Raw genomic sequence first — 16059 nt, 5'->3', positions numbered from 1 at the left:
GCCCGTGGGCAGGTTCCAGCACCCGTGGGAGACCCGGTGGGTGCTCGGCAAGGCAGAGCCCCCTCTCTGGCCGCTGCAGACGTGCTCCTCCAACCCTCACCGGTATCTCCAAAGCAGGCCAACGCCAGCGCCTCTCCCTCGGGGACAGTCGCCCCGCTTGCTCCTCCCCATCACCAAGCCCCATGGTGGGACCAACCTTGTCAGCCATCGCCGGGCTGGCTAATTCCTCCTCCCAGGCGCAGTCCTCGTAGTCCGAGTCATCTGCAAAAACGGAGGGAAGATGCTGGGAATCAGCACGGAGGGGTCCCGTCACCCCCTGCCACCCCTCTGCACGGGGATATGCCGGTGCTGGAGCCCAGCGGGGAGGATGCCGGCTCTGCCCTTGGCAAACCACCTCTCCATCGGTGCAACAGTGGGGGTTTTAGCAAGGCGTTTGGAGAAGAGCAGGGAAGGGCAAAGTCCTGCTGGTGGCAGATCCCGGCACCATCGCGACCCTCCCAGCACAACCGGGAGGGGACTTGGGTGCCATCAGCCCCGGCACCGCAGCCTTTGGTGCAGAGGAGCAGCCGACCCATCGGGGCTCAGGGCAGGAGCAGCTTTCCACCCCACGCCCTCCCGACAGAAGGATAACTTTTCTGTCCATGGCTTCTCCTAGCTTTTGAAACACCCCCCAGCTCCCAGTTAAACCAGTGCCACTTCCCGCATGGCTACTGGCCAAGCTGGATCCTGGGCAGGCACCCAGCACCCCGCAGAGCCCTGCCCTTCCTCTTCCTTTCAGCAGAGCTATTCAAGCTGGATTAGAGCTATTAAATAGAGGAGCAGATAAGGCTGAGTTATTGCTGTTACGCTGCAGCAGAGCCCGAACCACCTCGGGCAGCCCCCAACCGGGGCTGCTCCCCAGGCGATGCTTCGGGACCAGAGCTGCGCCCCGGCACGGGGTCCCCAGCTCAGCATCCCTCCCTGCAGCTGGTCGGGCCCCGGTGACCCCCCGGGGAGGGGGCTGGGGGGTGCAAAGAAGTGCCGAAGGCTTTGCAGGGAGCCGGGGGTCCTGGCGGCTGCGTCCTGCTCCTGCCGTGCTCCCCGGCACCCTCCAGCCCCCACCCGCCGCAGCTCGGGGACATCCGAAGGCGCACACATTTAACATCCCCGATGGGTTTATTTTTTCCTCCCTGAATTGGCGCGGTTGCTTTCAGAGCCCATGCAAACCTTTCCTCTCCAAATCCCCAGCCCAAATCTTGCACTCCCTGAAAATCCCCAGCCCAGAAGGCAAAAGAGGGGATGGAGGAGGGTGGGACCCAGGCGAGGCCGTGTAGGACAGAGGGACAAACAGGGGAGGAAGGCGCAGCACCCATGGGATGGGTGGTGGCGGATGGGCAGACAGACCCAGCCAGACATCCCAAGGGAAGATGTGGGACAGGGAAAGATCATACTCACCAAACTCAGGCACGAAGGGGAGGTTGGCCTTGGACGGCAGCTCCGGCGGCAGCGGGGCTGGCGGCTTGGTGCGGGGAAGGAGGGCCGGCGGGGACGGGGGGACGCTGGGTGCTCTGTCGGGGACAGGGACCTCCTCTTTGGCAGGGATGCTGCGGGAGAGAGGAGCAAGCGCTGCCTTACACCGGCCCCGGAGCTCCCTGCCCTGCCTTCCAAGCCCTGATGCACCCGCAGCCATCGGAGGGGGGTCCCGGGGTGCAAGACGACCCCCAGCACAGCCAGCTCCAAAGGAACCAAACACCCCAAACCCCAGCAGACCCAAGCCCCAGACCTAACAGCCTCCCATGGTAAAGGCTTCACCTTGCTCAGGCTATACTGGTGCTTTTCTAGCCTGAAAATATTTTCTGGCATCCAGCCTCACTTTCCTGTTGCTGGCGTGGCTCAGGTTCCTTATCTGGCTCTCGAGGACACCAGAAGCCACCTACAGCCTTGAAGCCCACGTCCCGGATCAGGTTTTTTTTTCTCCTCCAGACTAAACAACGGCGGTGCTGCTTCCTTGGCTGGTTTGCAGGTGGCCAAAGGGTCCCCCGAGCGGGACGGGGGTCCCGGGGATGCTCCCTCCCTACCCGGGTCCCCACGGCGGGGTGGGCGCAGGAGATCCGGCACGGCTGCTGGGGCAGCGAGAGGCCCCCTGGAAATGGAGCCTTGGGCTTCTCCCACGTCAGCGAGCAGCACACTGTGCCCCCAGCCCCAAAACCTGGGCCGGGGGAGGAGAGGGACCCCCGGAACTCTCCTCCTGCCTGCAGAGCCCCTGGGCAGCCGGGCTCGGCCGCCCCTGCCTCCTGTTCTCCGCTTGCTTCCTGCAGACGGGCAATAAATAGAAACCTCTGGGGTTATGGTGTTTTTAAGGGCAGGAAATTAAGAGGAAGTTTTTTCAGGGTACAAAAATATGAGGCATCTGATTGACCAGCCCTGAAGTCAGGGAGAGCGCAGAGGAGGCAGGCAGAGAGCAGGCAGACCCACCCCAAACCCCCCGTAGCCCCACGGCCAGGCAGGCGAGCCCCAGGGGACCCACATGCTGGCAATGAAGCCACCATCCCCATCCCCAGCCCCGCTACCTCCCACCGCAGCCCCGAGCTGGAGCAGCCGGTGCAGGACCCATCCCACCAAGCACCAAACCCTGGCACGGCTAACGCCGTCGCCCCGTGGCCATGCTGGAGGAAGCTCAGCAGCGCCAAGGTTGCCCCCAGCACCCAGCGGTCTCTGGGGGTGGCCAGCCCCGCTCCCCGGCAACTCCCGACCCCACGGCCGGGGCACGAGAGCTTTCCCGGGGCTCGGGGCGAGCTGCGGAGAGGAAACTTGTCCCTCGGCTGCCTGCACAGAGCAGGGGGAGGACGAGCGCGGGCTCTCCTCTGGGTCAGGCTGACCTCATTTCTCAGCAGCCATTTCCATGGGAACCAGCCACAACCATCCATACATTAGGGAATGCTGGCAGGGCGGGCAGAGGAGTGCAGGCAGAGGAGTGCAGGCAGGGGAGCGTGGGCAGAGAGCTGTCTGGCAGCCCAGGGCAGCAGCGTTGCTCCCAGCAGCGCCAGGCAGGGGCTTGCTGGGGCGGGAGGCTGGCACCCAGGGGTGCGGGGACGCAGGGACGGGGAGGTGACAGCGTGCACGCCACGGAGCCCCTGGCAAGAGCCCGGCTGGGGTCTGCGTCTGCACGGCCACCCAGGACGGGGACCGGGAGCGGGGGGCTGCAGCGCGAGCCCCGCGGCCAGCAGCAAGGTGACGGTCCCCCGGCTGTCCCGTTTTCTGCAGGCACGGCGCGATGGCCAAGGACAAGCTCCGTCTCCTCGTTGGGGACATCTCAGGAGGCCTTGGGAGGAAACCGTTTCAGCCCCCGGGGGCTGGCAGGGCGGGCAGCCGCAGAGCCCGGGCACAGATAACGCCCCAGTTCCCCAAAACACCCTCCCCGATGCTCTGCCCGCTCTCCAGGTCATCCCCTGCTGCTGGAACAGCCCCAGGCCTCGTGTGTCCCCCCACCACCCCCTGCACCCCCTGACCCCCGCTCCTGCCGATCCTGCTCCGGACAGGGCCGGGTTGGTGCAACCTCTGCCGTTAGAGAAGTGCCGGCCAGCGCCGTATCGGCCATCCTCCTCCCCACCAGCAATGGCTGGGCCCCCCCCCCCGCCCAATTCTGGGGGCAGCGGGGGGGCTGCCCTCCCACAGGCAATGCCACCCCAAAGCCAAACCTCTGCCGGGGCCACCGCCACCGCCCCCGGGCTCGCCGGGCTGTGCCCAGCCCCGGGCAAACGTGGAGAAGGAGCCTTCTGCCATCACCTCCTTGGACATCACTCGCTGCTCTTCTACACCCGCCCGGGGTTCAAAGCCCCCAGCTGCTCCAGGGGGGGCTGCTCTGCACCCCAGACCGACCCCAGGCCCAGGGAGCGGGTGTCCTCGCCAACAGCCTCACCCCATGGTCAGGGTGCGGGCACGAGCACCCACCGCTGCTGGGACAACCGGGGGCTCACAACCCCACTGCTGGCACAGGCAGGTGGTGCATCAAATCCAAACACTTTCGGGAGCTGGTGAGAAACACCCGGTGTCAAACACGGTGGCTGCGATCACCCCACGGGAGGCGGCATCGCAGGCGATGGTGATCCCGCACCCAGCGAGGCCGAGACGTCCCTGTCACCTCCTCTTCCCCGGCACAGGGATGCCCGGGGGGGCCCAGGGCTGGGGGGACGGCGGGACCCCGGTCATGAACGTGGCACGGAGGAAACCACGACACGACGCTCGCCCTCGGCAGCCCCGGCGCCTGCTCAGACCCCCCCAGCCTGGCCCCAAGCCGCTCTTGCAAAATGCCAGCCCCAGGAGGGACCCCACGGGGCGGCCCCGCCAGCGGCCGAGCCCCACGCCGCGAGCAGCCGGGAGGAAGCGCCGGGACCACGGCGGTGCAGCCGGAAGCGAGGGGAGCCGGGTGGGTGGCGTCACCCCAGAAATGCCGGGCAGCACCGCTGCAAAGGCCCCCACGGCACCGCCGGGTCCCTCGCCCTGCCCCAGGCTGCCTGCTGCCTGCACAGGCAGGGATGCTCCAGCTCTTCCCTAGACCTCGTCCTCGGAGATGCCTCCCCTGTGGGCACCCACTCCTCCGGGGACGGGCTATGGTGAGAGGCTCATCCCCCCCAGAGCCAGGGCTGCCAGGGCCAGACCCATGCAGCAGCCTCGCTGCCTGCTGGCAAGGCAGCCAGGCAGGAGCCAGCACCAGCCTGGATGCAGCAAGCATCACCCCCAACAAGGGCAAGCATCATCCAGACATGGGCCAGCATCACCCCAGACGTGGGCCAGCATCATCCTGATGCGGGCCAGCATCATCCTGACGCGGGCAAGCGTCACCCCACTGCTTTAGGTCCCTGGGCAGCCCGGCTGCATCCCCCACACCCCCAGGGACCTCCATGCTCACCAACCGTTGGCAGCCCGGGGCAGGTCCCCAACCGTCGGGACAGGGGAAGGTGTTTCGGGGCCAGCAGCAGCACCCCTGTGGCTATGGGGCTCCTTCAGTGCCAGCCAGCGGGCACCCCAGTGCCCGTCACCGAGGCTGGGCACCCTGTTATCCCGAGGGAGCCCAGGGAGCTGCAGCGCAGGCTGCTCCGGGAGCTCCCCAGCACGTGCCGCCCCGCACACGGAGCTGGGACCGCGGCTTGCCGGTGGCTGAGCCTGCACCAAACAGCGGCCGCGGGGTGACTCACGCTTGCGCCCATCTGAATGCACCCCTTGTCTGCGCCGGAACCTCCTCCATCGCCGGGCCTGGCCTGGCACCGGCACCGGCCCCAAACAGACCCGGTGCTTGTGCACGCACCCATCACCGAGGCCCAGCACGAGGCCATACCCTCCCGTATACATCCAGCATGGGAACCAAGCACCAGCTTATGCATACCCTCCCGTATACATCCAGCATGGGAACCAAGCACCAGCTTATGCATACCCTCCCGTATACATCCAGCATGGGAACCAAGCACCAGCTTATGCATTCCCTCCCGTATACATCCAGCATGGGAACCAAGCACCAGCTTATACGTTCCCTCCCGTATACATCCACCATAGGAACCAAGTACGTACCTGCTGTAGCCGCCAAGCACCGGCGCACACACAGCATACTGGATATATACAGTAGAGTATCAATCAGCTTATCCATGCCTCACTGTATATATGCACAACAGTCACCAAGCACCAGCACGCCTATATAGCCACTATAGCAGCCAGGTATATATGCTACTGTACACACCCACAGCAGTGACCAAGCATCAGTGCATACGTGCCCACTATACGTGCCCACTGCAGTAACCAAGCACCAGCACGTGTACTCCGGGATATATCCATGCATCATTTATAAGTGCAATGTATACGCTACACATGGATCAGTGCACACGGAGCGCCGGGGCCCCACGGCCGCCCCTGTCCCCTCTCCCTTAGCCGGGAGCCGTCCCACTGCCCCGCTCTGGCACAGGCTGTGGGGCTCCACCGCCGTGTCCCCAGAGTCCCCCGGGAGCCACAGCGGAGCCTGAGGGGGACACGATGCTGGCGAGGTCAGCCACAGCCATCCCTCCGCCATTCCGGGAGGTGCTGCTCGACCGCCGGCACCCGGCGAGGACACATCCCCGTCCCCTCCGGCGCTGGGCACGTCGCTGCCAGCTTGAGCTGGGCTGAGTCAGAGCCTGGCCGGGCGCCCGCTGGCCCCGGCACGCAGCTCGCAGGGGACCTGTGCGGACCCCGCAGCCGGTGGGCACGGCCGTGCCATCACCAGCACCCCCGGGAGCAGCTCCAGTGCCGAATCCCAGCCCTAGGCCACCCATGGGTGCTGGGAGGAGAGGGGCCAGCCGGCGTGCTCAGCGTCGGTGGGGGACGGCTGCGCCGTGGGAGGAAATGTCCGTGCAAGCAAAGCACAAAGCAGAGGAAGGGGACGCTGGCGGGGGGCTGGCAGGCACAGCGGGGTCCCGGCCACCCTCTACGGTGGCATATGGAAAGTGCCGTGACACCACGGCTTCACTCTCTGGGGAAGCCAGGGCTGCCAGGGAGCTGCCCTGCAAGCCACTCCTTTCCCGGCAAAGCCGCTGTGCCGTGCCACCGCAGCCGGTGACCCAAGGCCCTGCACCGCCTTAGGGGTGCCCGCCGGGCCCCTGCTCGATCCCCCGGCCCCGCCGCGCAGGCAGGGGCAGGAACCACCCGCCCGAGCAGGAGGAGGCGAGACTCGCACCTCGCAGCACAGGCAGCACTTGTTTCCCCAGGCAAAACCCCCGCCAGCCCCGGCCGCTGCCGTCCTGCAAACGCCGCGTCGCAGCCAGCGCGGTGGCAGCGGTGACAACCCTACCTGGGCAAGCAGCGGGGACCCCCGGCGGGGCCAGATCCGGCAGCACGGGGGACGTCCGGCGAGGCCGGCCGGCGGTGCCGGCGATGCCAGCGGGGAGCGGAGCTCGTCACCCCGAGCACTTCCTGCGCTGCGCTCGCCCGCGAGCAAAACTTCCTGAGCCGGCCAAAGCGGCGGCACGGCCGGCACCAAACCGGTGGCCACCGGCCTCGCTGGCCACCGGCCTCCTCCCAGACAGGGCAGGATGGAGAGTGGCTCCGGGGGGATTTTGGGGACCACCTCGATGCAAAAATGCAGCGATGAGGACAGTCCCCGGGGCTGCCGGGACGGACACCGCTGCGGCAGCGATCCGGCGCCCAGGGAGCCCCGGGGACAGGTGCTTGCCCACCCCATGGCTGCCCAAGCCCCCTCCCCAGCTGCCCGAGCCCCCTCCCCGGCTCAGCATCCCACCTCGCTCCCTGGCTGCATCTGCAAAGCACGGGCTGCGGGGGGGTCATCTCTGCCCACCTCCCCCAGCCGAGGGCAGGGGTTCTGCCCCAAAAAGCTGCCGGGGCACAGGGACCCCCGTCCCCATCCTGACCGCGCAGACACCTCGGGGCAGGGGGTCTCATCCAGCACCCACCCCCGGGGCTGCCGAGACGGGGCAAACACTCCCCACGGGAGCGGGGCTCCGCCACCCCTCGGGGACCTGCCGGACCCCCCCGGCTCCAGCAGCACGTCCCTTGGAGTGCTGGGGGGTCCGGGGGTCGTGGGGAGGCAGGGTGGGGGGTGAGCGCAGTGCTGCTCGCCGGGGAGGCCGTGCAGCTTGCTCAGCACCCCGGCTGCGGCCGCCACGTCACCCCCCCATCGCCCCAGGAGGATGCTCGCACCCAGGGGCTCCTCTCCCCCTCCTGACTGCCGGGGCCCCGCTCCCACCCCCAGCTCTGCGCCCACCTGCAGGATTTTGGGGCGCAGCGGCTGTGGCGCGGTGCTGGGGGGATGGGGGGTCATGCTCTGGCAGCTGCAGCAAAACCAGTCCGGCCCGGGCGCTGCAAAACCCTGCGCTCGCAGGGAGGTGCTGCGGCTCGGCGGGTGGGGTACGGGGGGGGGGACGATGACATCAAGGGAGGGCTGCGAGCGCGGCGCTCACCAAACCCCGGCCTGCTCTCGTGTCATCCGGCCGCACCAGCCGGCAGCTGCCTGCGCCCTCCCCTCCCGCCGCCCTGCGGTTTGCTGCCTGCCCCCGCAGGGTGTGACGAGTTCCTCGGGCCTCAGCGCTGCCCGCACCGCGGGTACGGGCAAGACGAGGCTCTGCGTGCCCACACACTGCCAGGTTCGGCGGGGGGGGGGGGGGAGCAGAAATGCAAGCCCAGGACAGGCTGGGGTGGCCGCATCCAGCCAGTACCAGCCCCCGAGAGGCGCATCGAGCCCAGGAGAGAAAAGAGCCACAGACGCCAGCACTTGTGGAGCCCATGGTCAGGATTCGGCCACCCCACGCTGGCCCCACGTCCCCACACACCCCCCCCGAAAGGGGACGGGGACAAAGCTGGGGTGTCCCTGCGGGTGACACCCCCCTAGCAGGGACAGCGTGATGCTAGAGGGCAACGCTGTCCTGGACCAGAGCAGCCACAGCCCCTCTCCTGGGCCCCCCCAGCCTGCCCGGGCCCCCCAGGAGGTCTGCTGGGGTGGGGGGGGGACCCCGGGGGATGTGCTGGGGTCTGGGTGGTGCGGGTACCCCAGTGGGATGTGCTGGGGGTGTGGGTACCCCAAGGGATGTGCTGGGGGTGTGTGTGGGGGGGGTATCCCAGGGAAGGTGCTGGGGGTGTGAGTACCCCAAGGGATGTGCTGGGAGTGTGGGGGGCTGTGGGTACCCCAGGGGATGTGCTGGGGTCTGGGGGGGTGTGGGTACCCCAGGGGATGTGCTGGGGGTGTGGGTACCCCCAGGCAACCCACGCCGTGCACCCACCCGAGGGTCTCACTCACATCACAGCAGCCCCCCACGGGGACCCCGCTGCCTCGGGGCACCCCCAGGCTCAGCCCCCCCCCCCAGCCCCCTTACCATCTCTGGGACACGGCCCTGGGGGGCAGCACCGGCGGGCGGCCGGGCGGCAGGGGGGCCTTCAGGGACTGACACTTCTCTTCCAGCTGGTGACGCTTGGCCGGCAGCGGTGGCAGCAGGGGTCTCGCCCTGCTTTCAGCCGGGGGCTTCGCGGCGAGGGCTGGCGGCGAGGGCACCTCCGGGGCCGGGGGGCGGCTGCGGGGCGCGGGGAGGGGCTCGGGGTTGCCGCTCGTTAGCGATGGGGAGAATTTGACGGGGGGGCGGCAGCCCACCCTGGGTGGGATGGGTGGGGGCAGCTGGGCGAAGCTCGCATCCCGCTCCGGCTCCAGCGGCGGGGACCCAGCAGGCACCGCCGGGCACCGGGGCTCCGGCTGCTCGGGCTGCTCCGGCACCGTGGCGGTGCTCAGGCGGAAGATGTGGCGTTTCAGGGGTACGGGTCTCCTGGCGGGGGGCTGGGGGGTCCCGGTGGGCAGGGTGGCCTCAGCGAAGGCTTTCTGCAGTCCCAGGAGGATGCGGCGGCGGTGGCCGGGCAGCACCACGCCGAGGCCGGTGAGCGCCTCGTCCGTCAGCGCCCGGCAGTCCCATACCGTCCACAGCTCGCTCTGCTGGAAGCTTTCCACGTACTGGTCGAGGTGGAGGGCCGCCAGCCAGGCGGCCACCGGCAGAGACGCCCCCTCCTCCATGGCAGGGGTCCGGCCGCAGAGACCTCGTGCCGCTCAGTGCATCTCCTGCGCCCAGCCAGGCTCAGGACAGCATCAGGACCTGGGGATGGAGAGAAGCAGGGATGAGCTCGGGGTCAGGATCAGTCCTGAACTACGCGCTGGCTGAAGCCCAGGGTCCCAAAACTAATATTTCCCAGTTAAGCAGCATGCTTTTCGGAGGGGTGGGTGTCCCCGGCAGGATTGGGCACCCGGACACCGGCACCTTCCCTGAACCGAGGGGGCTGCAGGGATCTGGGAACACCGGAGGGCCCCGGTTTAGGTGTCTAAATGTAGATGCCACCCCAGCCGAGGCTCACCGGACCACGGCACCGCGCCGCCCCGGCACGTTCCCTGGCCGCAGCATCACACAGCGCGTGGGGGGCAATGTGTGGCCTGGGGGCCAGCGCAGAGCGTGGGGTCCCACGCCGGCCGTGAAGCCCCCACAGCCAGACCCCAGAGCAGCCCCCGTTTACACCGGCGACAGGATCCGACCCTGCGCAGGAAGGCACGCCGTCTCCCGGAGGATGCGCAGGCAATTACGGGCTAATCGATGGGGAGCGGAGGCGACGCATCAATAACCGCAGAGCTCCTGCAGATGGGCAGGCAGCCCCCCCGAGAGCCCCCCCGCTCTCCCTGCCCCCCGCCTCTGCCCAAGCGAGCCTGGATGGCAGGACACGGACAGACGGACGGGTCCGGGAGGCTGCATCTCACCAATGCCGGGCAAAACCTTTGCATAGGATGCTGAGAGGAGCCCGCGTCCCCTCTCCCAGGCTGTCCCCAATCCCGTCAGACCCACAGGTCCCAAAATGTTCTCTGCCAAAGCCCCAAGAGAGCAAGCATAAGCTCGCGCTGGCTCGCAGCCCGCCTGGTCCTCGGTTGGCCTTAAATCTGGTTTAGGGGCGAGCTCAGGGCTGTAGGAGAGGGGCCAGATTCTGATCTCTGCGTGCAGACACGGTCCTTGCTGCCCGCTGTCCCCAGCCCAGGCAGTGGAAGGGTGCTGCCACTGGAGACCCCGACCCGAACCCCACCGAACCCCGGTTCCCGGCCTGGCCCCCCCACGGCATCACTCCCGGCCCCCAGCTGGCCCCAGGCCCCGGCTGTCCTCGGCACATCACTCCGGCACAGCACCCTGGGGTGCGCCCGCCTGGCAGAGCATCCTTGGGGCACCCAGAGACTGGGTGGAGGGGGGGGCGCGGGGGCTCGCTCAGCGTCCCAGGTCCTGCCGGACCCCGGGCGGGCAGCAGAGCACCCGTGCCACGCCGCAGCCGCCGGCGGGGCCGAGCCCCGTTATCTCGCTGAGCAGCAGGGATGGGTTCCCCTGCCCTTTCCACCCACCGGTGGGCACAGCCCCCGGCAGCCCCACAGTCTGGGTGGGCAGATGGGCCCCAGGCAGGCAGCATCCCCGGGCCGTGCCGGCACACGGGCTGCGCTCCTCGCGGCACTGCCGGTGACCCTGGCGCATGTCTTATTTTGGGTTTGCCAGAGGCTTTTTTAGACCCGCTAAATAGGAGCCAGAGGATTTCCTGGTGCTGTAAATACACCGATCTTGAAATCTGCCCGTCAGAGTCACGTTTTCTCTGACTCAGGCGGCTTTGACCCCTCCAGCCAGTGCCTGCGGTTTCAGCATCAGGGACAGTCAAGCGGCTGCCGCTCCTGCCTAACGCAGGCAAAGTGCGCGGCAGGGCAAGGCTCACCCTCTTCCCGGCACTAACCGGGCACAGCCGAGCCCGGCAGACCCCCGTGGCGGTGTGAGGTACCGGCAGTGGGTCTCACTCGGCGGCCCCCAGACACGGGCATCCCGGTGTTGCCACAGGGGTCCGGCCGCGGAGCCCCTTCCCCAACACCTCCCGGCACAGCTTGGCTTTGCTTCAGGCTGCAAAAGCCGCGTGTCCATCTCCTGCCGAGCAAGGAGCAATGGGGACCCCGGGGCCGGCTACCCCTCGCGGCTCCTTGCCGGCTGCACCAGAGAAACCAGCAGCACCCAGGACCTTCCCACTGGTCCCAGCAAACCCAACCAGCAGCACAAAAATCCCTGAAGCAGCAGAAAACACGAGGGGTCACGCAGACGCGGCCCGGCCCTTTCCCTCTCCCACCTCTGCAGCAAAAAAAAAACAACAAAAAAACCACATTTACAGTTAAAAATAGACGAGTGACGGCACGGGGTGACACCGCTGTCACAGGATGCCTGCTGCTGCCTGCGCAGGCAGGCTCATCCCCCTGCCAGTCGCTGCCTGCAACGCACGTCTTGCAAAGGCAAAACCCCGCGGCGGAGCAGGGGGAAACGCGGTGGCACCGGCCGGGGGGGTCCCACGCATGTCCCCTCCCAGCAGCAGCCAAGGAGTCACCGTGAGCGCTGCCCATTGCCAAGGGTGACGGCAGCCCCAGCTCTGTGCCGGGGCCATCGAAGCTGCAGCGGGACAGCCCCATCTCCGGCAGCCGGGAATTTGGGGTGGCAGGGGGTGGGCACACACCCATGAGCCCCCCCGGGGCACAGGGTGCAGCCCAGCCAGGAGGCGGAGGAGGGTGCGCAGCGGTGGCACCGGTGGCACCGCCGGTTCTGCTTTTGCACCGAGTGAGAAGAGGATGGGTTTGTGCCGCGCTGCCGGTGCGGGTCACCTCTCCTGTGCGCCCCGGGACCAGCCCTGCGCCGCTGCAAGGGGAGAGCTGCACCCGCCGGACGCTCACCTCCGCTCGCTGCCGGCACCGACCCAGCGCCATGCATGTGCCAGCGGAGCACCGGGGCGGCCGCGGGGCCTCGCTGCTGCGCGACAGGGACGGGGACTGGGGACAAAGCTCCACCGAGGGACCTGCCGGGTCCCCTGGCAGCTCACCATCGCTCTCCGGCCCTTCACCCTCACCAAGTAAATCATTCATCAGGACCTTGCTAGGTTCCCGCTGTGGTCATTAATCGTTTAACCTCTGCCCAAAAAGAGACAAGGAAATTCCAGAAACAAAGTCAAGCCGGAGAGCCGCCGTAACCCCAGCCCTGGGCCCCGCCACCCCTTTCGGCTCTCAAATCCTCGCCGTGCTTACCCACCGCATTCCTCCCCGGGATTAGGCAACTCCACCGAGGCTGTTTTGTAAGAGACTTAAAGGCTGTAAGAGCGGCGTGACGAGGGGCAGGCAGGGGCTGCAAACCGCCCCCGGCACCGGGGCAGGGATGGGCAGCTGCCAGCAAACCAGGAGGATGAGCCGGGATGCCGAAAAACGCCGTGGGCTTGCAGCAGCTGGGGACAGACCCCGCCAGGCCCATCCCAAGCCCACGCTGCCCTCGTCTCCCCGTGCTGGGGATGGAGGACCTGGGGGTGACCGGGGATGGTCCCCATCGTCCCCGTGGTCTGGACCAAGGGACTCAGCCATCCCCTCTGCTCTCAAACAGGGGCGCTGGCTGCTATTCCGAGGGGCTCCCGCGGCTGCCTCATCCTCACCGGCCCCGCTCGGATGCCACCAACTTAGCAGAGGGGTCTGGATGCTCTTTTTCCCTGGCCACCTGCACACGAGCCCCAGGAGAGCCGAGCGCCGCGCTGGGCTCTGGGGCTCAGCCTCCGCCGAGGCACTGGGGACCCTCTCCCCATCCGTCCCCATCCCTGCACCCGCGCCCCCAGCCTCGGGGGACACCCTGCCCCCCAGCTTCCTTTCCAAAGCGAGAAAACAGCCGTGCCCTCCCCTTCGCAGCCACCCCACACCGAAGCCTTGCCCTGGCTCGGCTGGCCAGCAGCGCCGGACGGCGCATCGGCCACCCAGCAGCTCCGCCAGCGTGCAGAAGCGGCCCTGGCACGCACCGCCACAAACCAGCCGCTCCATTTAAGCCCCCCCCCGGTACCGTGCACTGCAGTTTCCCTGCCCGAGGGTCTGCTCCAGGGTTGCCCACCCCCGGGGGCAGCAGGCAGGCACAGGCAGGAGACCCCGAGCCCCCGCGCCGCAGGGACATGCTCGTCCTTCTCCTGCTGCTTCCCACCGCTGCTGTGGGGCTGCGGGTTTCCCATCCTACAAACCAGAGGCAAACGGCTACAGGCAGTGGGACCGTGCATGGCAGTAATGAGGGCTGGGCTCATTAGATTAACGAGCTGTGTCTGCGATGGGAAGGGCAGTGGGCTCTGATTGGGGTGGCAGGTGAGCACGCTGCCTTCACGGCTCCGGCAAAGCCCCGACTACCGCAGAGGCGACCGCACGCAGCCCCCTGCACCCTGGCAGCCCTGTGGCACCCGGCTAAATCGTCATTACCCCTAACGAGGCAGCAGGGAGTCGAGCGGTTTCACCAGGACCGGTTGGTGCGTCCGTGGCAGAGCTGCACCGAGTGGCTCCGGTGACAGCCGGGCTCACGGCAGCACCGTCCCCGGGCACTGGCAGCCGAATCACGGCCGCCCCACGGATCTTCCCTGCCCGTCCCTTCGAGGGCACCCAGGCAAGATGGAGGAAAACAGGCGCAGGAGCCGGTCGGGTGTGCACCACCCGTTCGTCCACTCTAATTCCCATCCCGATTCCTCCTCCAGCGCCGGCAACCCCGCAGGCAGGGCAGGCAAACCCTGCCTACACCCCGGAGTTCCCCTTTCCCAGGCCTTCGGGCTGGTTAATCAAGGAGAGCTAATTAAAGCAGGCGAAGCACGGTACCTTGGCTCAGCTGTGGGAGGTGGATGGGCGAGGTGGCCGGCGTGCCCACAGCCCATGCCCGGCTCCCCGGCCGGCGCGGCGGAGGCTTGCGAGGGGTCTCTGCCCGCCCAAGGACTTCCTCAAACGCCGCCTCGGCGATCGGGAACTTGCCGAAAAGCTGAGACGGACGTTACGAGCCCCGCGTGTGGGGGGACGTGTTGCAATAACCGCCGCTTGCTCGCAGCTCGCCGCCGCGCTGCAACAGCTCTCCGGCCCCGGCAAAACCCGCCGTATCTTGGCACGGCAGAGAAGTGCCGACCGCAGCCGCCATGGGAGAGGAGGAAGCCGGACCCCAGTGCCGGACGAGCCCCGGCTGACGGCGGGATGGGGCAGGGCCTTCGGCAAGAGAGGAAGGAAGAAATGGGGAGGGTGGTCCCCGGAAAGCTGCGTGGCACGGCACAGCTCCCCGGCACTGCGGTGGGGACCAGGGCACCGAGACAGGGTGTCCTGGGGCCAGCAGGACAAGCCGCGCTGCAGCCACCGGCGAGGCCTTCCTGCCGGTCCCCGTCACCCTGGGACCCCGCAGAGCCCCGGGAGGGCAGCGAGCCCTCGCCCATGGGGTCCCGGTGGGCAGCAGGACACGGGGCCAGGTCGTGGGGGGACCCGTGGGAGCCATCGGTGGGAAGGGGGTTACTCAGCCGCCACGCTCCCGGTTGCATTGGGCAACCAGCCTCGCACCAAGGTGATTTTTACCCCTTTCTGCCTAAATTAAGAAAGGATCCTCAGCCGGGGCCGGGGCCGTCCGGGACCAGGCCGATGTCCCCAGTGTCCCTGCAGGACCCAGGGGACGGACCCAGCCTGGCAGAGGAGCCCAGGACCAACTTGCCTGGGGCTGCCGCAGCCACCGCCGCTCTCGGTCGGGAATCGAAAGCGCCGCATCCTCGCACCGAAACTTGCCGATGCGAATCCTTGGCGAGCAGAAAGTGCCCAAAAGCAGAAGCAGGGTCCCGGGATCGTACCGAGCCCTGGCTCCCAGCAGCACCGCACCACACAGACCTCCCACCGAAACTCCGGTGCTTCACCTCGGCAGAGTCCCATCAGTTCAGCAGCTGCAAAGGTCTCACTATGGGAAGACGAAGCTGTTTCATTTTCAAGATCTCACAGTGGAGCACAGGCCAGTAAATACAACATGCAAATAATATTCAAAGACGCCAGGCTCCAGGCAGCATTCAGAAATCAAGTTAAATCTTGCAAAGTCATCAAAATCTAGGGGTGGAAAAGGTTCTTCAGAGCCTCTTCCTGCTGCCAGCGATTCAAATCTCAAAGTGCTTCATGTTTAAGCAGCTGGGACAGTAGCCCAGCCTCGCTGCAGGCTGCTCGGGTTGCTTTACAGCTCCTACACACTCTGCCTTCCTCCAGGGGTGTCACCGGCTGCCAAGCCCCCCGCGGTGGGAACTGCCCGAAGGCAGCTGTGCATGGCGGTGCGGGGCGTGCACAGAGATGCACGGCGTGCATGGCGGTGCGGGGCGTGCACGGAGATGCACGGCGTGCATGGAAGCGCGGGGTGTGCACTGCAGCATGGAGCGTGCGTGGCGGTGCGGGGCATGCATGGCGGTGCGGGGCGTGCATGGAAGTGCGGGGTGTGCATGGAGGTGTGGGGCGTGCACAGCAGCATGGGGCGTGCACAGCAGCACGGGGCATGCATGGAGATGTGGGGTGTGCATGGAGATGCAGGGCATGCACAGAGGTGTGGGCCATGCAGAGCAGCATGGGGCGTGCATGGCGGTGCGGGGCATGCATGGAGTTGCACAGTGAGCATGGAGGTGCAGGGTGTGCACAGCAGCATGGGGTGTGCGTGGAGATGCAGGGTGTGCATGGAGATGCAGGGTGTGCACAGCAGCATGGGGCGTGCATGGCGGTGAGGGGCGTGCATGGAGATG

At 67.4% G+C, this 16059-nt stretch overlaps 1 protein-coding gene across 2 annotated transcripts in view; it reads right to left on the bottom strand.

Annotated features, from left to right (window-relative positions):
* Nucleotides 1–14464, bottom strand: part of ARAP1 (ArfGAP with RhoGAP domain, ankyrin repeat and PH domain 1) — a 38806-nt gene extending 24342 nt beyond the window's left edge. For both annotated transcript variants that reach the window (XM_082304860.1, XM_082304861.1), the window contains exons 1-4: nucleotides 14141–14464; nucleotides 8829–9590; nucleotides 1435–1583; nucleotides 197–261 (exon numbers count right to left, since the gene is read on the bottom strand). In XM_082304860.1, the coding sequence (XP_082160986.1) occupies nucleotides 197–261; nucleotides 1435–1583; nucleotides 8829–9511 (897 nt within the window). In that variant the 5' untranslated portion in view covers nucleotides 9512–9590; nucleotides 14141–14464. The remainder of the gene's footprint in view (nucleotides 1–196; nucleotides 262–1434; nucleotides 1584–8828; nucleotides 9591–14140) is intronic.
* Between the last annotated feature and the right edge of the window lie 1595 nt (nucleotides 14465–16059).

The sequence above is a fragment of the Platalea leucorodia genome (genome assembly GCF_965183815.1).
Source record: "Platalea leucorodia genome assembly, chromosome: 2".
In the NCBI taxonomy this organism is placed as follows: domain Eukaryota; kingdom Metazoa; phylum Chordata; class Aves; order Pelecaniformes; family Threskiornithidae; genus Platalea; species Platalea leucorodia.
The sequence above is the reverse complement of the archived record's forward strand: the minus strand, read 5'-3'. Positions and strand labels throughout refer to the sequence as shown.